This window comes from Panthera pardus, unplaced genomic scaffold, assembly GCF_024362965.1.
Source record: "Panthera pardus isolate Hobbes unplaced genomic scaffold, ASM2436296v1 HiC_scaffold_13, whole genome shotgun sequence".
In the NCBI taxonomy this organism is placed as follows: domain Eukaryota; kingdom Metazoa; phylum Chordata; class Mammalia; order Carnivora; family Felidae; genus Panthera; species Panthera pardus.
The window spans coordinates 146,600,774-146,622,753 of record NW_026526688.1 but is presented as its reverse complement, the minus strand read 5'-3'; the positions used below and the strand labels follow the sequence as shown (position 1 = coordinate 146,622,753).

At 40.0% G+C, this 21,980-nt stretch overlaps 1 protein-coding gene across 2 annotated transcripts in view; it reads right to left on the bottom strand.

Moving 5' to 3' along the window:
• ADAMTS3 (ADAM metallopeptidase with thrombospondin type 1 motif 3) overlaps positions 1 to 21,980 on the bottom strand; it is a 261,425-nt gene that overhangs the window by 6,542 nt on the left and 232,903 nt on the right. For both annotated transcript variants that reach the window (XM_019467868.2, XM_019467879.2), the window contains exons 16-21: positions 19,062 to 19,142; positions 16,944 to 17,107; positions 11,175 to 11,340; positions 8,486 to 8,618; positions 4,490 to 4,697; positions 1,625 to 1,742 (exon numbers count right to left, since the gene is read on the bottom strand). In XM_019467868.2, the coding sequence (XP_019323413.1) occupies positions 1,625 to 1,742; positions 4,490 to 4,697; positions 8,486 to 8,618; positions 11,175 to 11,340; positions 16,944 to 17,107; positions 19,062 to 19,142 (870 nt within the window). The remainder of the gene's footprint in view (positions 1 to 1,624; positions 1,743 to 4,489; positions 4,698 to 8,485; positions 8,619 to 11,174; positions 11,341 to 16,943; positions 17,108 to 19,061; positions 19,143 to 21,980) is intronic.

Genomic DNA, 21,980 nt, shown 5'->3' with positions numbered 1-21,980 from the left:
TAAGTCCTTTGTCTCCCCCTCATGGTCATACTTATTCTTGCTCCCATGCATTTCAAATAAAAATTTATAGTGAAATAATTTATAAGGTTTAAAGGACTTGATGTGAAATTTCCTCAAAAAAAGGTAAGACGTTTGATACAACAGTGCCTTGACAATTTTCTTGAAAAAAAGAAAGTACCATTCAACAGAGGTCGGTATTAAGGGCTTCCTATAGTGTAGACCAACAAATAGGCAACTTTTTGAGTCCCAAGTCTCACCGGTGTGACAGTAACGTCCACAGATGTCATGAGGTACAGATTTAGAAGAATGGCATTTAAGAGGAAGCTTGTGATAGGGGAGGTGGGGTGGGTAAGGGAGGAACAGAATAGGGAGGATGTATGAAGTGGTGGTGGGGCGGGGGGCAGGGGGAGAGAAAGAGAGAAAGAAACAGGCTGGGCAGTGGAAGGTACAAGAAGAAAGAGAGCCAGACACTGCAGAGGAACAGAGACACAAGGGCTGGGAGAAAGAAAGAAAGAAGGTGAGGAAGAGAAGAGACAGAGACAGGGGGTGGGGGAGATGAAGAGAGAGATACAGACACAGAGTGGGAGAGGAAGGCAGAGGAACAGGGAGGGGGAGAAAGGGAAGAGCAACCCGAGAACGAGAAAGATGGGGGGGAAAGAGAGACACAGACACATGAGCTAGAAAAAGCCTGGAGGGAGATGTTAGGGAGAGAAAGAAGGAATATGGGAAAAGGAGACAGGAAGAGATGAGGAGACAGAAGAGAGGGAAAGAGAGAAGGGGTGGAGGTAGGGAGAGAGAGAAGAACAAGGCTGAAAAGGGTATGTGACAGACACAGAGAAAGTGAGCAACCTATAGGCTGCAAATGACAGGAAGTCAGAGAGACAGGAAGCAAGAGTGGACCAACACAGAAAATGAGAGACAGAGGCCAGCAAATGGCGATACAAAATGAGACAGAGGACAGAGATGGATGTAAAGAAAGAAAACCACCCAAAAGGAGGAAGAAGGAGACAGAGTGATAGAAACTGAAACCATCCAACATATATTTTGTTTTACCATAGCACACTGATACGTAGTTGAAAATAAAGTGCGCTCTGCTTTTGCAACACAGCAAGGAGGCAGGCTGGGCAGACGTCTGCATGCGTGCAAGGTGTCTATTCCGCAATGCCCTAGCTGAAGCGCACCCATATGGAGGGACACATGACGGACACGGCTTTGTGAAGGATGTTTATTACCCACATGCCTAAACTGAACAACTACAGTAATATATTTCAAAACCTTCTGCCATACTACACCGTTCACAACTGATGTGAAATTGTAAAGACAATCACAGAGAGAAAGTAAGTCGCTTCTCCTACTAGAAAGACAAATCAGCAGCAGCTTCAGACAGACATCATGCCCTCACCCCAGCATTAGCACCTGAAAGGAACCGCGAAGGCTGCAGTGGTTATGATATAGCTCAAACTTTCATCTGGAAAAACACTATTTGGCTCATGTCTCAAGAGGGGTTTTCCTTAGATTATTTTTTGATAAGCAAACAGGAATTCCAGAGATTGTCCTGAAATTCATTTTTTTGAGGCTTAAAGACCATGGTTAGTGCAGTGAAACCAGTCAGTGTCACACCTACCGTGACAGGGAGGCAGCTGACAAGCTCTGGAGGACTGGGGCTTCTCCCCTGCGCAGTGATCTCCAGCCCTGCAGAGGACCTGCCTCACCTCTGTTCCTTCACCGCATGTTACTGAACACTATAGAAACAAAGGCTGGAATTATAGACGTTTGTTCCACCGAGACCATCTTTCTCCCTTTCTCCATGCGTGTGCGCGCGTGCACGCACGCGCGCGCTGCGCACACACACACACACACACACACACACGCTTGCACAGCTCTGAAGATCTATTTCATTTTGGAGACAGATAACCATAGGTTTATAGCCTGACTTCATCATGTACCAGCCTGGGCACATTGCTGTTGGGAAATGGTAAGCAGACTCCAAGTGACAGTATTCTGTCAGGATCCACCTGTGAGAGGAAGGCTTCTTTGTGTTTGGAATGCAGAGGACGGACTGTGGGAAAGGCAGCCCTGGAAGGTGGTATTCTGGACCCTGGAGATGAGCCGTAGTGGGTGAGGAGGAGGTAGTCAGACAGGAGGAGGGGGAAGGGCCAGCAGCGAAAAGGTAGGAGGGTCGAATGAGCATGGTCTTCTTTGGTAATAGTAAGAAACTTTGAGAATACAGAGTTGGAATAAAGAACAACAGAGTAAAAGAGCTAGCATTGGCATTTATTGTGGTGAACATTTTATAAGATATACACAAAGGCTGAATCATTACATTGTACACCTGAAACTAGTGTAATGTTATATCAGCTACACCTGAAGAAGGCAGAGCTCTGACTGGAGGGTGAGGGGGAGGAGAAGAGAAAGAGGATGAGGAGAAGGAGGAGGTGAAGGAGAAGGGAGAGGAGGAGGAGGGGGAGGGAGGAGAGGGAGAAGGGAGAAGGAGGAGGAGGTGAAGGAAGAGGGAGAGGAGGAGAGAAAGAGGATGAGGAGAAGGAGAAGAAGACAGAGAAGAAGGAGGAGGGGAAAGAAAGAAGAGGCAGAAGGGGAGGAGGGGGATGAGGGGAGGAGGGGAGGAGAAGTAGGGGGAGGAGAAGGGAGAGGGAGAGAGGGGAGAGGAGAAGGAGGAGAAGGAGGAGGAGAGGAAGAAGGGGAAGAAGGAGGTGAGAAGGAGGAGAAGAGGAAGGAGGGGGAGGAGGGGAAGGGGGAGAAGACGGAGGAGAAGAAGGGGGAGAAGAAGGGGGAGGAGGGGAGGAGGAGAAGGAGGTGAAGGAGGAGGAAGAGAGGAGGAGGGGGAGGAGAGAAAGAGGATGAGGAGAAGGAGGAGGAGGTGAAGGAGAAGGAGGAGGAGGGGAAAGAAAAAAGAGGTGGAAGGGGAGGAGGGGGATGAGGGGAAGGGGGGGAGAAGGAGAAGGAGGGGGAGGAGAAGGGAGAAGGGGAGGAGAGAGAGGAGAAGGAGGAGAAGGAGAAGAAGAAGGGAAAGAAGGGGGAGAAGGAGGAGAAGAGGAAGAAGGGGAAGAAGGGGGATGAGGGGGAGGGGGGAGAAGGAGAAGGGGGAGGAGGAAGAGAAGGAGAAGGAGGAGGAGGGAGAGGAGAAGAAGGAGAAGGAGGAGGAGAGGAAGAAGGGGAAGAAGGAGGGGGAGAAGGAGAAGAAGAGAAAGGAGGGGGAGAAGAAGGAGGAGAAGAAGGGGGAGGAGGGGGAGGAGGAGGAGGGAGAGGAGAAGAAGGAGAAGGAGGAGGAGAGGAAGAAGGGGAAGAAGGAGGGGGAGAAGAAGGGAGAGGGGGAAGAGGGAGAGGAAGAAGGGGAAGAAGGAGGGGGAGAAGGAGGAGAAGAGGAAGGACGGGGAGGAAGGGAAGAGGGGAGAAGAAGGAGGAGAAGAAGGAGGAGGAGGGGAGGAGGAGGAGGAGGGAGGGGAGGAGGAGGAGGAGGGAGGGGAGGAGGAGGAGGAGGGAGAGGAGGAGGAGGAGGAAGAGGAGGAGACGGACAAGAAGGAGAAGGAGGAGGAGGGGAAAGAAGGAAGAGGAGGGAGGGGAGGAGGGGGAGGAGGGGGAGGAGGGGCAGAAGAGGAAGGGGGAGAAGGAGGACAAGAAGGGGGAGAAGGGGAGAGGAGGAAGAGAAGAAGAAGAAGAAGGAGGAGGAAGAGGAGGAGGGGTGGGGGAGAAGGAGAGGTAGGGGAAGGAGGAGGGGGAGGGGGTTGGGTAGGAGGAGGGGGATAGGGAGGAGAATAAGAAGAGGAAGAAGAAAGAAAATGAAGGAAGAAGAAAGGAAGAAGAAGGAAGAAGGGAGGAGGGAGGAGGGAGGAGGAAGAGGAGGAGGAGGTGGTCAGGGGAGTGGGGGGGCAGAGTCAGCATGGTGCCATGTGGGGCAGGGCCCTGCATTCACTCTCAGGGGTCTAGAATTTATTCCTAGGAATGGTGAAGTCAACAAAGATATTAAACAGAAGACCAGTTGCCCATAGACTCTTCTATGTCACAAAACACCCAACCACGGTTTGCCCCTACCAACTCATCTTCAATGCAAGAATTTGTTTCAAAATAATTTTTCCTGGGGGCGCCTGGGTGGCCCAGGCGGTTAGGCAACTGACTTCCGCTCAGGTCATGATCTCAGGGTTCGTGGGTCCTAGCCCCACATCGGTCTCTGTGCTGACAGCTCGGAGCGCGGAGCCTGCTTCAGATTCTGTCTCCCTCTCTCTGCCCCTCCCACACTAAGCTCTGTGTCTCTCTCTCTCTCTCAAAGGTAAATAAAATGTAAGAAAAAAATTAAAAAAAAGTTTTTCCTAGCACCTCTAGGTGCTCGATGATGACAAAACAGGTGGCAGTTTCTCACCTCGCATGATGCCTATGTGATACGTGAGCCAAGCGAAAATCCGCTGCACGTGCTTACACACACACACACACACACACACACACACACACACGCCCACGGGCTTCCCACGCCCACCTCATTCCAGGGCCCCGTCTTCCACTGGGAGGGGCAGGGCGCTCTGTTGCAGGGCCGGCGGTTCTCGGGCCTGTCGCCCGCGCAGTACTTGCTGTGCACAGAGCGGTTGGTGCCGTCGCGCAGCGGCTGCAGGCAGCGCACGGTGCGGAGCTGGTAGCCGGTACTTCCGCAGGTTTTGGTGCAATGCTCCCACTCTTCCGCGACCCAGCTGCGGCGTGGGGGTTAGGATTGGACATGGTCACTGCGTGTCGTGCACCTTCCTGCCCCGCAGCCTAGCCTTTTCTGCTCTCTGAGCGACGCGCCACCCAGGGGGCGCGCTGCAGTTGGGAAGCAGTTTCAGAAGGATGGATGCAGCAAGCAATTCCCAAGTCTTAGAATTTTCTAGCAGTAATAGGCCCCACACTTCTATTTTTAACGCCTTAGTATTTTTCTGCTTCCCACTGACTTGGAAACCTGTTTTTCTAAAGGGTGATCGACAGAAGGTTTCTGAAACTCATCATAAGGTTGCCTGGTTAGGTTCGGGCATTATAGCAATTTTTCAAAAATACACCAACTCACTGTCAGCCAGGTGGCCTAATGGTGGTACACATCTGAAAGGAAATTTAAAAAGGGAATCCATCCGACACTTACTGAGACAAACTGTTTTGGCTGCTGCTGCTTTTTCAAGAAATCCTGAGTTCACTCATGTTTTAGTATTCTTACTGAGATGACTATTTCATTTGTACAATTGTTGCTGAGAAGGCTCCCTGTCATATCTATCCTGTTTGGAAAATTCAGCTCTCCATATTGGCCCTGATTGGGCTTGACAAAAAGGCAAAGGTAGTGTGCATCCTGGGCTTGAATACACCCCGATGGAAAGTTTTCTAAAAAGGTATTTTCAGAAAGAGTCGCCATGGGACGTGGCCAAATTCTGGTGTTGATGTCAAGGCCCCCAACACTCTCCACATCAGCTGTGGACACAATATTATGGATCCAGGTTCCAAAGGGCTGTCACCACAGATTCCATTTGGTTAATCATGTCTGTCAAAATGTAGTTGAGGCAGACTATTATTTATCCTTTCCAAAGCTACCTTCCCTCTGTATTTTTTTTTCTTTCCACATATATGGGGTACTAAAATATAACCATGCTAAAACCTTGGGCAGTTTTTGGTATTCACAGTTTAAGATCGCTTTAGCCCACCAAACTGGCATAAAACATAGTGCACCAACTAAGAAATTGTTCTCAATTTTAAAGGCCTCAATACTCTCACTGGAAGACAGATTATTATACGAGAAGTATACATTTTATTGTCATAGATACTCCTGGTTACCTTTTTCCCCTCCTGAAAATCCTAGAATGACAACAAAGGAGAAAAATAGCATAAATCCACAAAGGTAAACAAAAAATGGAATAGAAGGCACTAGAAGAAAATTTGGAACCCAGAAAGCAGTGGGACATATGGCTGCTAACTCAGTAGACCTAAGGACGAAGTTTAACTCAGCAGTAGAGGCTGGTTAAGCAAATTGACTTGCTGGTGGAACTTCAGAAATGTACTGGATTATGCCCTTAGGTCAAAGTGTGGGCTGTGAAACTGTGGGTGAAGGCAGGGCTGAAAACAGGGGGCTGGTGAAATGTCTGCTTAGAAAAGACATCCTGCTCCTTGCCCTCTAAGCCAGCAGGAGGTTTGAGGCTTATCCTATGTTGACGATGAACGAGACTTGTAGCCTGTGGACAACAGATATAGGCAGGACACAACAGAGAAAGAGACCAGAGTGAAGACAGGGGGTGATGTAAGAATCCTCATATGGAATGGTGAGACAACCCTAGCTCCCTACATATATACAGCTTCCTATATAAATAGGGTTATAACCCCTAGGCAGGAAATTGATTCTGCTCTTTGGAATCTGATCATTTCATTAAAAGCCCTAATACACAATTAACTGAGGATCTTCACCGAAATAGCCCAGCCAGCTCACCCTACAGTGAAGCCCACCAGCAAACAAGTCTTGACCATAAAGCAAGCTTCCAAGCAGCCCTTTTAACACTTCATTCTTACACATGTGTCAACAGCCAATAATCACCAGACACAGCCTCTAACACAAATGATGGAGGAGAGAAAAGAAACAGAAGGAAAGAACTCAAAAGAAATAATGCATGAAGAAGAAAGTCATCTTTAATATCATAAAAGAGGTAAAGAAATACATTACATCTGTGAAATAAGCATCAAGTGCCTTTAAAAAGGAACACGTGAGGAAGAAAACAGAGTGCTTGAATATTAAAGTGCTCTTGGATATTAATGACATGATAGCAAAAATGAAAAATTCAGCAAGGAGAATAAATAATAGGTGAGAAAAGAAAAGAAAATTTGTTCTGTTTAGGAATCCTAACTACAGATATCTTAGAAAGAAAGAACATTGAAAAAAATAGGGGACATTTTTTAAAGAAAAAATACAGGAAAATCTCCTAGAGATGAAAGATAATTGGTTTTGTGTTTTAAAAAGTCATGGAGTGCACAGAACGATGGATGAAAAATGTTTAGCAACAAGGCAGTCCCATCACAGTTGGGAACAATAATTTCAGGACGTTGGGAACAAAAAAAGATCTTACAAACTTTCAATGACAGACAAAACTAGAAAGCACTGGGAACCAGAATAGCAAATGACTTTTCGACAGCAACATGGGATTCTAGAAAACAACGAAATAGTGGTTTCAAAATTCTGAAGGAAAATACATTAGAGTTTGGAATTTTGTGTGCGTGTGTGTGTGTGTGTGTGTGTGTGTGTGTGTGTCCAAATGATCAAGTGTGAAGGTAGAAGAAAGACTTCCTATATACCCTTATACTTCAAATTCTTACCTACTTTTCTTAGGTGTAGGAGAACTTCTTATATAAAAATTATTACTTTGTATATACTTTTTTCATGAAGCTACTGGAAGATATGACCAACCAGAAAAAAATGAATACATGAAAAGATAAAAAGACAAGAAATACAGGAAACAGAAGAGCTGATGCAAAAGAAAGGGAGTAGGCATACCTAGGAAGAGGTAAAAAGAAACATCAGGACAAGCAGAAGTCCAGGAGGGCAGAACTGGAACTTTCTGAGTGAGATCTCTAAGAAGTTACAAGTGACAGGATACTTGAGTGTTTAGTATTTATAGGAGATGGATACTCATGGAAGACAGTTTAGGGATGAATTAGTGAAAATTAGTAGAAAACAAAATATAAAAAATCAAGACATTCAATAATTCTAGAACAAAGTTTCAATAGGAAAAAAAGGAGCATGCTAGTAAGTGACTCCACTACTAGGAGAGACAGAAGTCGTTAAAATAATATAAACTCTGAATATTATTATCAGTAAAAGATGGGTGATAACAATATTGGAAATATGGAGGGAGATAAGTCTGGGCTGTGGGTGTCTATTTGGGGAAGGATTATGAAAGAATGCAAAATCCTTCACTTCCCACGTTGGAAATTCCATATACATAATGTCCAAAACCTGCCCCACCCCAAAAAGTCAAGTGGACACAAAAACATTTTACTTAGAGAGTTGGAAACAAGTAGTTACCAAATACCAAGAGAAGCTAGAAAGTGGTTGTTTTTAAGGAGCAGGACTATGGTAAAGGGCAGGGAGCCACAGCTTTATATAATTCCTATAAAATGATTTGACTATTTAAATCTGCTATGTATATTAGCTTTGACTAAAAATAAAATTAAGGGGTGCCTGGGTAGCTCAGCTGGTTGAGCATCTGACTCTTGATTTTGGCTCAAGTCATGATCCACAAGGGTTGTGGTATGGAGCCCATGTCAGACTCTGCACTGAGCATGGAGCCTGAGATATTCTCTCTCTCTCCCTCTCTCTGTCTCTCTCTCTCTTTCTCTCGCTTTCTCTATCTCTTCCCTCCCCTCTGCTCCTCTCCCTTACTTGTGTGTGCTCTGTCTAAAATAAATAAACAGACTAAAGATATTTAAATTTCTATCATTTTGTCTTTAGCGTATGATAGTTAACATGACTACTTACAGTGGATGTGTGCACTCTTGAATATTGCACATTCTTCTGATAGGTTTTGGCTTTTTGTTGGCCTCACAGAAACTGCGGTGAACCATTTTATTATCACTCTTCCGACGGCATCCGTATTTAGTGTACTGGAAACCTGGGAAAGGAAATACATTTCTCTGGATTTAATCACTTCTTCATTCTGTGATATATCTGATCGATCATTCATTCATTCAATGAATATTTACTGAGTATATAACAGCAGGCCAGGCACTGTTGTAGATGCTGAAGATCCAGAAGTAAATTAAATAAACAAATCCTTAACTTTTCAGAGCCTACGTTTAATAAATATTATGAATTATTAAATAGCACCTGTACATGTGCTAATGAACTAGACCCTGAATATACACCATCTACTGTGAGGGGCAGATTTGAGAACCACAGTGATAACACCCAGTGACACAAGCTTTCAGAGAGTTATGTAAGTAATTTACTGTAGAGGGCACCAAAGGAACACAGAGGAGAAGTTCTCAAACTCAGCTGGAGGAGAGGCAGGGAGCGCTTACAAAAGCAGCATTTCTTGAACAGAATCTTGAAGTTCAAATAATATTGGGTAAAGGGAATGAATCAGAACAATACTCCAAGCAAAGGAAATGACACATAAAAAACTGAAGATCTGTTTGAATGCCCAAGTTTCAAGTGTGAAAGGGGTAGGAAATAGGAAAATTCAATCTTAAAAGCCTTGAGTGACAGACTAGTGTTTGGACTTTATCTTGATGGTCGGTCATAGGGAGTTTTTGAAGGTCTCTCCAATCATCAACCCTGACATCTCTAAGTAAGTAAATAAATAAATATAAATATTTTTAAAAGATCGTTTAAAAAATTTCAAACCTACAAAAATGCTGTAAGGAAAGTACAATGAATATTTGTATCCCTTATATCTCAATAACCTTGTGTTACATGTCACTGTATTTGAGGTGAATACAAACATATTTTTACATCTGTGATATATTAATTATACTATGCAATGTATGTAATATATATGTAAAATTTTGTGGAACCATTTGAGAGTAAGTTGCTGGAATTCTGATCCTTCGCTTCTAAATACTTCAGCGTACTGCTCAAAACCAGCACATCTCTTATATAATTCTTAAAATCAGAATACTTAACATAGATATAATGCTATTATCTAATATACAGACTATATTCAAAATTTTCCAGTTGTCCGTATAATGATCTTTACAGCAATGTTTTTTCCAATTAAGGGTTATGCACTGCATTTAGTTGTCATGGAATTAAGCAGGAATAGTTTCTGAGCATCTTTTTATCTTGAATATTTTTTGAGACGTATAGGCTCTTTGTTTTGTAAAATGTCCCACAATTTGGGTTTTATATAGTTGCCTCCTAATGATTAGATTCAGGTTATTTACTTTTGGCAAGAATACTACATAAACTACGCTATGCCTTCAGAAGAACACATTAGGATGTTAAAGGAGTTAAATCAGGGAAATAATAAACTTCCACTAATTCATTCATTCATTCATTCATTCATTCAATTACCCTGGAAATAAAGGAAGAGCGGAAGATCAAATTAGACTAGTTAAAAGACTTTTGCAATAATCTTCCCTTTCAAAATCATGCAGGAAACCTGGTGAGGAATAAATCGATGTGATAGATATTAAAAAGGTGCTTCCAACAAATCTTGTAACCAAGTAGATGTTGAGGGTGAGGCAGAAGGGAAGATCCAGATTAAATGAGCATCTTATAATGGATTAAGTATCATTTTAAATAATTAATTGAAAACATTTTATGCCCTGTCTACCTCAAAAAAAAAAAAAAAAAACCTCTTTAGACACACATCCTTGAATTAAAATGATAAAATAAATGGTTGATGCATGCATTCCCTACTCTGAATAATATTTTTTGTTCTCAATTACTCAACATCATTGTTGTGAAAGCCCCTTGCCTTCTCCTGCCTGTCAGAGAAAATTTCTTCTAGGCCAGCTCAGTTCTGGAGCATTTATTGTTCAGAACTAGAGTAAGGGACGAAGTGAGAAACTGAAAAAATCTGAGAACAGCTGAACAGATTAACTTGGGAAAGGGCAGAGAGGCGGCACAATGTAGTGAGAGCATGTAGCCAGAAGCCAGAACACCTGGGTTTGTATCTTCTGATCTGGGCACATTACTTATTTTCCCCGGGGGCTTCACTTTCCCCGATCAGTACAATGAATCATAGTGCTGACCTCACAGAATCATTCTGAGTATCCATGCACTAATACACTGAACATTTAAAACAGCACCTGCTACCTGGTACAACTAATAGCTCCTTTATTATTAACACTGATAGAAAAGAAATGCACAGATATGGAAAGTAAAATGGAGAAGAAGAAAGGCTGGAACCACAGGGCACAGCATTTGGGAGAGCTGGGGAAGAGTAAAGTCATTAGAGGCCCCATTTCATGAATATGAGACAAAAAGAACCAGAAGGAAAAGAGCAAGAAGATTTTAAGAAGGTTTCCAGTTGTCATGAATGGACTCCTATCCTTTGTAGATTCAGAGATTTCAGTAACAATGTTTTGTACTTATGTTTTGTTGGTATGTTTGCTATTTCTCAGATCGCAGCCTCAATGAGAGGCAATCTTTAAGGCAGAAAGCACAATAATTGGTGTTCTATGAATGGCATTTGAATGTGATAAATGTGTTCAATTGTTACCTCCGCCACAGGGTTTGGAACACTGAGACCAGCTCTTCAAAGCCCACTCAAAAGTATCTAATTCTTCCTGGATGACATTGTTGCTGCTGATTGTAGGTGCAGAATCTTCATGAATGACATATTTATATGTCAGGCTGGAGTGGGTGTCGTTCTCCTGAGGTATAATCTAATATACACATGAAACAGATAGGTAAGTCACCTGAAGAGGTTTTACATTTTGAATAAAAATTACAAATATTTTAGAATAGTGCTCTTATTAAAACTGGAAGACTTTCAAGCAGTTTCTAAAAATACAATGTTTTTATCACCTAAAGTGCAAGTATGCCTTGTTTAAGAAAAAAGTGCAAATATAAAAGACTTGGACCATAAAAAGTATAAAAAATATACTTAGGTATAAGATTTACATAATAAAAACATAACTTCACAATATGATTCACCATAGATTTCTTTAATATATACATTAAGTTATAGATCTCCTTTTGCATTTGAAAATTATTCTTTAAAATAACTCTTTTGTCATAATGGTAAATATAATGTTCCCTCCAAAAAATGTACCCATTATGGAAAAATCTAAAGAAAATAAAAATTATCCATGATTCTATCAAACCAGAGAAAACCAAAGTAACTTCTGTTATTTTGCAATATGCCCTCAAGATATTTGCATATTGCGTGTGTGTGTGTGTGTGTGTGTGTGTGTGTGTGTGTGTGTGTGAGTGTGTGTGTACCCATGCATGCTTTTCTGGCTTTGCTTATTTCACTTAATGCATCAAGATAGTAAATATTCTTTGAAAACATACCTTTAAATGTCAGCAAAGTGTTTAATTCTAAAGGTAGTGTGATTATTTAACCATTCACTTGTTAATATATACTTGTATTGATTAGAATTTGTCCCCATCTTTGTGGTGATTTCTGATTTTCCTGGTGAGCTGAAGGGTATAAGCATTTTGTTGTTGTTGTTGTTCTTATAATAGACTGGGGAATGGCCCTTCAAAATAGTTAGAACAATTATTACTTTCATGATGAGAGTATATGAATGTACCCATTCAGCACTACATACTATATAATTGTCATCTTTGTTCACTGATTGGCAAAAGATTGTTATTTTAATTGTTATTTATTTGATAAATATCAATGTTTAACTTTCTTGGTTTATTAGTCACTTGTGTTTTGTCTGCTATACGCTACATGTTCATGTCTTCTTTTTTATTGGTATACATATCTTTTTCTAAATAATTCACACAATAAGGACATTAATCCTTTTGTAATAAGCATTGCAAATATATTCTGTTTTTTCAGTTTGTTCTTTAATTTTGTTTGGGGCAATGTAACTCTTTTTAAAAAAATAAGTTTTTATTGACTTGCACATACTAGCTTTTATACGATTACATCAGTTATATAAAGAGAAAAACATGCAATTCACTAGTATTTTAAACTAAACTTTTAGAAATAGCTTTTGCTTGAGAAATTGGGTAATACTAAATCCAACTAGAATGAAGGATTTGGTTATCTGGTTTCTGTTTTATTTTTCTCCCTTAGTCTTTATTTTTAAAACAACATTACAAACCAAGCATTGACCCTTACACTGTAGCCAGATGCCTACTGCCTTCAGCCCCAGACAGCTCGCTGCCATGCTCCAGGGCTCCCAACCTGGGGTCCAGCCCTTTAGAGAGGAAAAGAAAGGCTGAGGTGATAGACTGCCATACCCCACTGTCCTAACTACCGATCTCATATCTGATATGAGATCTGTAGCTCACATCTTACATCTCTAGCTCACATTGTTCCCTGACATCACCCAGATATCAGTGGACAAAGCCTTGAGGTAGGTTATCCTGGCAGTTAACAGCAGTTAACCATGAGGCCTGTGCCACTGGAAAAGAATGCAGTGTAATTATATGAATGGAATAGAGCTTCTGATCTCCAATCATTCGAATTTAATAAAATTTTGATTAGTTATATTTTTGCTATGAAATTATATAATGTATGGAGCAGAAAGACAGAAATAAACCCCCACAAATTTGAACAATTAATTCTTGACACAGATGAAAAGAAAACTTAATGGAAAAAAGAGGATGTTTTTCAACAAATGGTACTGGAACAAGTCATTGTGGTGGCTTTAAAAATGTGTCCACAAATCCTTTGATCCTTTTTCTCTCAATGAGTGAAGCTTAATTCTTCTCCCTTTCAGTGTGGGCTGGATTCAGCGACTTGCTTCCAGCAAACAGACAACAGCAGAAGTGATGGGATGTCACTTCCAAGATTAGGTTAAAAAAGACTCTTCTGTCTTGGCTGTACCCTGTCACTTGGATCACTCATTCTAGTAGAAGCCAGCTGTCATGTGCTAAGGACACTTAAGGAGGCTATGAAGAGGCTCACGTAGTGAAGAACTCAGGCCCACCAGCCACCACATGGAAACGCTTAGAGGAAATCTTCTGAGGCCTTCCAACAGCCCTGTGACAGAGCTAGGAAGCAGATGTCCCCAGTGGAGCCTTGGGGTGACTAGCCGCAGCTAACAGCAACCTCATGAGATACCCTGAGCCACAACTAGCCATTTCAGCAGCCATTTTCAGCCAAATACATGGCCCACAGAAACTACGAGATAATCAGTGTTGCTTTGTGCTTAGCTACTAAGTTTGGGGTAATTTGTTATGCAGCAATAGGTAGTGTAGACTGCCATATGCAAAAATAAGAACCTAACACATCACACAAAGTTTATATAAAAATCAACTCAAAATATAAAATATAAAACTATAAAACTTCTACCAAAAAAAGAAGAAAATACTTTAACATTGGATTAGGCAGGAAAAAAATGTATATAGAATACCCAAATCTTATTCTATAAAAGAAAAAATGGATAAATTAGGCTTCAGGAAAGTTAAAATATTTTGCTCTCAAAGACACTATTAGGAGAACAAAAAGAAACTATACATTATGAGAAAATATTTGATAAATCATATATTTTATAAAGGACATATCAAGTATATGTAACAAACTCTTAAAACTCAACAAATAAAAAAAAAAACAAAAAACAAAACCTACTTCAACAATGGACAAAGGATTTGGACACTTCACCAAAGGGAAATAATTTTCAAAGAGTATAAAAACACCTTGGAATTGAGTAGAATGCTTTGGCTTTAAGTTAGTATAATATTTTCCATAGAGAATTCAATAAATATTTGCATACAGAATCCAACAGTATTTTTCAAATCAAGTAGATGTCTTCTGTTTTCATTCATGAGAGAGTAATAAGAGTTGTCTTGCTCATATTAAAAGCAATAAAACTGGGCAGGATATAGGAAGGAACTTTTTGGGGGCACTGTATAACACAGCAAAGGATAGTGATTCCAACAAGAAGAGAAACATGCCAGGTCCCAGTTTCCTGACGGGGCCAGGTTCTGGACCCTGGCGCAGGGAACAGGAGGCTAAGCCAAAATAGCAATCTCACTGAGATGAGGAGATGGAGGGTGGTGTTTGGAAACTGCAGGCAGGACACTAAAGAAGGGGCTACACAGAGGGGTGGCTCAGAAGCTGCATTAATCCTAGACTGAAGGCTGGTCTGTGCATGCCCCAGCCAAGACACCATGCCGACTACTACTGAGAGGCTGCTGTGGGGCTGGGACTCAGACAGGCAGGGACATAGGACATAGGGACATAGGAGTTCTTTTATAGCTAGATGAAGAGACCTCACTAACACTTCAGGTAATCAGTTAAGGTATCAAACAGGCCATGCCATTAAAATAAGGACAAAATTGAAACAGATCAGCCCTAACAAAGCATAAACCAGGCTCCAAAAATCAGGAGAAAATGACAGCCCGAACAAAACCCAACAGCTTGTAAAGAAGGTAACACAGGGCCTCCTGGGTGGCTCAGTCAGTTAGGCATCCAACTCTTGATCTCGGCTCAGGTCGTGATCTCACAGGTCGTGAGTTAGAGCCCTGCATCCGACTCTGGGCTGACAGCATGGAGCTCGCTTGGAATTCTCTCTCCATCTCTATCTTCCCCTACCCCACTTGTGCTCTCTCTCCCTTTCTCCCTCTCTCTCTCTGTCTCTCTCTAAATAAATAAATAAACTTTAAAAAAAGGAGGCAACATAAACCAAACACCCTACAGCTTACCATCTATAATGTCCTCTGTACACTTAAAAATTTCTCAGAAGTAGGAAAATGTGACACATACTCAAGAGAAAAAAGCAGCCCATAGAAGCAGACAACATGAAGACATGGGACTCAAAGAAAACATTAGACATAATGGGTGAAATATATGGAAATCTCAGCATAGGAATGGAAATCTCAGCATAGGAATGGAAATGATTTTTTTGGAAAAAAAAAAGGACCAAGTGGAAATTCTAGAAAAGAACACCAACTGACATGAAAAATTTACTGGATGGGCTCAACAACAGATTGAAGACCACATAAGACACAGTGAACTTGAACACAGCTCAATAGCAATTATCAAATCTGAAGAACAGAGAAAAAAATGAGTACAGAAGGATGAACAAGGTCCAGGAACTTATGGAACAATTGTGTAAATGAGGCCTAGGAGAAGAGGAGTGAGAGATGGGGGAAAAACACACTTGTGGAATCAACCCAAATTTGGTAAAAACAAACAAACAAACAAACAAACAAACCCCCAAAAAACCATCAAACTTAGATCACCAAGATGCCTGGTGAAACCCAAGCCAGATACAGACAAAGAACATCACAAACTAAGCATATCACAGTCAAACAGCTAAACCAACAAAATGAAACAAAACAAAAGATAGGGAGAAAATCTTTAAAAAGCAGCCAGGGAAAATGGATACTTCACATACAAAGCAGCAATATGAATGAGGCTGACTTCTCATCATAGATGATGGATTGTAGAAGACAAGTGTCACGTAAATGAGCCAAAGATGGCTCCTGCGTGTTGGCCCCTACTTTTGTTTCTTCGGAACAGGCTCAGACCTTTTAGCTCAGAAGCCTGCTAGCACCAAACTCAAATTTTAACACACACACTTCTTTTAAATATAGCCCAAACAAGCACATTTGTATCCATTTTAGGCCCTGTTACTTAGCATACCCCTATGAAACCGCACTCAACATTTGCTAACTATAAATAAGACTATGGCTACAAGGACCCCAAGCTGCTGCTGCTCTGTGGAGGACTCAGTACAGAGACTCCCCATTATGCTGCGATGAGTGACATCGCCTAACCAGAAACACCCCCTCTCCAATCCCTTCTCTTCCAGGAGTTCCTTTGTGCATCTCTGCTGAATGGTGGCCCTGCACTCAAACCTGCTCAATGGTCAATAAAGCTTGTGCATGCTGCTTCCACCCTGTGGTCACACCTACTTTCTTAGTGAGCCCTCCAATTCCTTGAACTCCCTCTAACAGGGTAAAAATATCCCTTCTCTCTCTCTGCCCCTCCCCCACTCATTCTTTCCTTCTCTCTCTCTCTCTCTCTGTCTTAAAAAGAAAAATAAATAAAAAATTAAAAAAAAACAAATGGTAAATATGTGGGTAAATATAAAAATCTCTCTTCTCTTTTGTCTTTGCCACATAACTGATTACTAAAAATCAGCAATCATACTACATTATTGGGTTAAAATGTACATATAATAAAATATATGACCAAGTTGCACAGAGTAGGGACAGGCAGATAAATGGAATAATATAAAAACAAGCAAATAAATATACAATGTTTAGGGTAAAAGTGTTTTCAGACCAAGTAATTATAAAACTAAAATGGACATAAATTAAACCCACTACATCATGAGTCTGTAATACCACATACCAAAACAATAACAGGATCGTGTAAAGGTCCATCTGTGTGAAGAGTTTCAATGTCATCTTCAATGTTATAATCCCATTCCACACCAAGATCAATGAAGGTCCGTGACTTGGCTTCCTCCCCTTTGCCATTCAGAATGTAGTGGCCTGTAGCCTGGTTCTTAATAGCTAAAGGAAGAAAAATGAGTAACCAGCATACATTTTATTTTATCATATTATAGTTTTGATGATACATAGCAAATCTATCCCCTTTTAAGCATCAAAGCAATCAAAATGAGTGTTAGTTCTGGTATGATTCCCATTCCAGTCATTAGGCATTCAAAATCCTCAAAAAGCACTCCCTCACTAATCAAAAACAATGGCAAAATGGTTAAATGGGAGATAGAAATGGGCAAATATTCCTATTTGAAAACACTGTCAAAAAGGTTAATGGTTTCTAACTCACTCTTCCTATATATTTCCTTAGAAAGCTGGGAATATTTTGAGAATTATGGATATTTCTATACTAATTAACATAAATCATTTATGTTAGGACAGCATATAATAGAACACCTTCTTTACTATGTATCTCTTTCAAGTTTGTAAAAATATTTATAGATATCCAACATAGTTGAACTAATTTTTAGGTAAATAAACAATTAGTTCTTATGTTTGTGAAATGCCAAGGCCACATCTCTACTTGTATGGCTAGAAAAAAGCTGTTTATTGATGATAGAATTCTTAATGCATTACAGGTATACTATATATTATTTAAAAATGCTTTCTCTAATGGATAAAAAAAATAGCAAATGGGATTCTAAAGTTTGGAGGTATTTATCAGCACATAAAATAAAAGCTCATGTTACTACCATCTATTGAAAATGTGTAGAAAACATGAGCAGTCTTAGTTAAATACATTTATTCTGCTTGAGCTTTCTAAAACAAGTCTGATGTTTCCAAGGAAAACAATCTGAATTCTAGGAGAAAAAATAAACAATTTGAATTATTGGAGAAAGAACTATGGTTGACTGCTAGACTATTAAGGAATCTAGCAGTGAATATAATTTAATGTTTATTTATTTTTGAGACAGAGAGAGACAGAGCATGAACAGGGGAGGGGCAGAGAGAGAGGGAGACACAGAATCCGAAACAGGCTCCAGGCTCTGAGCTGTCAGCACAGAGCCCGACGCAGGGCTCGAACTCACAGACCGTGAGATCATGACCTGAGCCGAAGTCGGACGCCTAACCGACCAAGCCACCCAAGCGCCCCAAATATAATTTAAATACTAAAAAAAATTCTATGACACACCATAAAACAATTCATTTTTTTTTTAAGCTACCCATTTGAAAAAAGAAAAAGCAATTTGAGAGGCAAATTTTCATGGGATTGACAGATGCGACCTGAGTTCAGAGAGCTTCCTAGTGCTTTAATAGATCAGGGAACAGGTGGAAGTTAGGTTTACATTGGTACATAGACCTTTGAAGATAATGCCATTTTTACACGATCCTCTCATAAAGGAGGAAAAGAATCTTCTTGTGGAAATTATAAACAGCCATGCAAATGGATCTCCATGTGCCAGTCAGAAACTGGACACATAACTGGTATTAGGAAAATTTGCACTAGACTAGTAAAATTCACATGTGGTTGCTTTTCGGTAAAATAACTTAAAATGCAATAAAAGTAAGGAGAGGCATATAGTATGGCATCAACCAAAATATCAGAACAAATTTGTCAACCTATATATGGCAAATTTTTCTGATATTCTTCCTTAATTTAATGCATTTTATTAACATACTTATTTTTCTCCTCCCCTTATACAGAGAAAAAGTGCATAAAAAACTTGTTAAATAACTTTTTTTCCCCACATAAATAATGGACCAACCCAGGTTTCACCAAAAATTAGAGCTCTGTTTTTGCATATTTCTTGTTTTAAAGAAAGAATAGTGGGGAGAAATGACCAAAACAAAAACCATATAGTAATGCATTTATATGTAATTTTAACTCTTGCATATCTATGTATACATACACATATACGTATATATACACACGCATCGGCACACATATATATCTCTCTCTATATATATGACTTTGACATTTCTCTCAGGTCATGCTAAAGCAAAGCCAGCAGACAGGAACACTTACCAAGAATATGAGGAGAAGCCTCGTCTTCTTGGATTAACACATGTCTAGCACCAGGGGGTATATCAAACATCTTAAGGTACCCTTTGCATGTGTAGTAAATATTGGAGAAAGCAAAGAAGAAAACAAAAGCAACAACCATGGTTAGCCGAGCATGAAATTCTCACTGCTCCTGCACGCAGAAGAGGGCATCCATAAACTGACAGAAGCAGTTTCAGAATTAACTTCAAAGCATTGGTAGCTTTTGTGACAACGGGCATGAAATTAGAGAAAACCTTTTTTTTTTTTTTTTTGTAATGGTGGGGAGAAATTAATCTTGTTCCCAATCTATTAGTCATTTATCTGGTATTGGACTATGAATTGTGTCAACAACAATTCAGGTAAATACTACACTTTCCTATGTACTTCTATGTGATTTTAGAGTTTGTTCTTATTGCAGTTAAGTTTGTTTGTTTGTTTGTTTATTTATATCTGAGTATAGTTGACACACAATGTTACATTAGTTTCAGGTGTACAACACAGCGATTTATCAAGTTTATATATTACACGATTTTAGTTTTAATTTTCTAAACCACCCTGTTGAAGAGGGGCCAATTTTTGGTGAACTTGGTGGGTAAACTTCTTGAGATATTTTATCTGTGTATGTATTATTTTATTTTTTTTATTAAAAAAAATTTTTTTAACGTTTATTTATTTTTGAGACAGAGAGAGACAGAGCACAAACGGGGGAGGGTCAGAGAGAGAGGGAGACACAGAATCTGAAGCAGCCTCCAGGCTCTGAGCCATCAGCCCAGAGCCCGACGCGGGGCTCAAACTTACGGACCGTGAGATCGTGACCTGAGCTGAAGTCGGACGCTTAACCAACTGAGCCACCCAGGTGCCCCAAGTCTGTGTATTATTTTAAAAGCCTAAGGGCAAGTATAGATAGCTAAACTTCTAATTTATGAAGTATCTTCATATTTAAAGCCTACTTTATTCTAAAGAAATTACAGAAGAAAGGGGTATCTGGGTGGCTCAGTCGGTTGAGCATCCACTCTTGGTTTCAGCTCAGGTCATTATCCCAGGATCTTGGGACTGAACCCCACGTCTGACTCTGCACTGACAGCACAGAACATGCTTAGAATTCTCTCTCTCTCCCTCTGCCCCTTTCCCCAACTCATACACTCTCTCTCTCTAAAATAATTATAAAAAGCTACTCACCTAATCAATGAGTAGCTTTCATTTTTCTTGTAATCAGCCATTAATTTTAAAGCCTTAAGTTTTATCATGGGACAGTTTTAAATACATTTTTTAGATTTGACCAAACCATTTGGTTGGAAAATGTCTGTAAGTTATGTCATACATTGCCTTTACATGGACCTTAAACTCAATCTTCTACTCCAGAAATCATGAAATCAATAGGCTGAATGGATTGCCTTGAGTTATAAAATCATACATCAATCCTATTATTGTCAATGTCATATAAAACAAATCTTAGTATTATCACATGTCCTAAAAATTATCTTAAGATGACTTAGAATTAAGATCTTAACTATAAATCAACAATAGGACAAATAGAAATCAAGATGTTGCATCTCATTTGCATCAAACAAATGAATATATGGAGATTATGCAACTAACACCTTATATTATGAAACATCCAATTTATATACTGCAGGATGAGTGACAGAAATTCAGTTATAAATTGTGTATTTATACAATCACGTATCATCAGGAAGAAATACGCTTGTCATTTCTATATGGGCAATAAATATCTACCTATGGATAGCTTTCCCCAACTTTTTCACAATATTGGTTACTGTCTTAACTCAATAGTATAGTCATTTTGGGGTTATGGTTTTCAGTACCTGAGCCTGGGTACATTCCAGTCTGTGAACTGTGCCGGGTTTGTCTGAGTATGCAATGGCCAGAAGTAACGTGCTTAAGATGCTAAGGACAGCAAAACAGCTTGATGCCATTTATGGATGCCCATCTTTCTGCAGTTTGCTACAACTTACCCAGCACATTTTTAGCTTCTCTTGTTTCAGCAAGAGAAATATTACGAGCTCCTTTGGGTAAAGTGAAGGCGCCTCTTGTCTTCCCTTAAATAGAATGTTTTTAATTAGTAAAGGTTTCACGTTGACTCAACGTCTTGCTGTTTCACTGACCGTACTAGAAGCTATATAGTAATTTTATGTGTTGAAGTCAAAATGCATTTATAATAGTTAGCTAATGCCAATAAACAGTTAGTAGTCAATGAAAGTAAGGCTACGTGTGAATAAGAAATGATAAAGGTGATTTGAAGTTGAATACTTGCAGGTTTCATTTTCCAGCAACTTGAATTCTGTATGGCACCTCTTGCTTAAATGTTTCCCTGTTGGAAAATGTTAATTAGTCTATTGAGTGACTATGACAACATTAGTGCAAAGAAATGGATATTAGTTTATCTTTGAACAGTTTGAATCAGTATGACTGATGAAATCTTTTCTTCACCTCTTCTGACCTTGGTTCAGAAGGCAGTAGGTTTAGCGTAATTTTTGAGGTATCTAAAAAAACATATCACTGCCTCCTACTGCACATAATACAGAATGGATGATTAATGGCAAAAACTTTTTCTTTACATTAGTTCACTCTGGAAATAAAAGAATATGAATGATTTTACACCAAAAAGAATAATGTAACTGCAATAGAGAAAGCAAAATTACTTCACAATAAGATGAAGAAAATTACATGTTATTCCACCAAAACCACAATAAATGCTATAGTTTTAATTCTGTTTCCCTTGTTAAAATAATGTAATCAGCCAGATATGGCAATATTTGTTTTTTAACCATTTAACCATTAAATTGTCATACCACACAGGAATATCAAAAACATTAGTAATGATGTTACTGATGTCACTTTAGAACACAGTTCACCTAACTCTGCCCGCCCCAAATATAT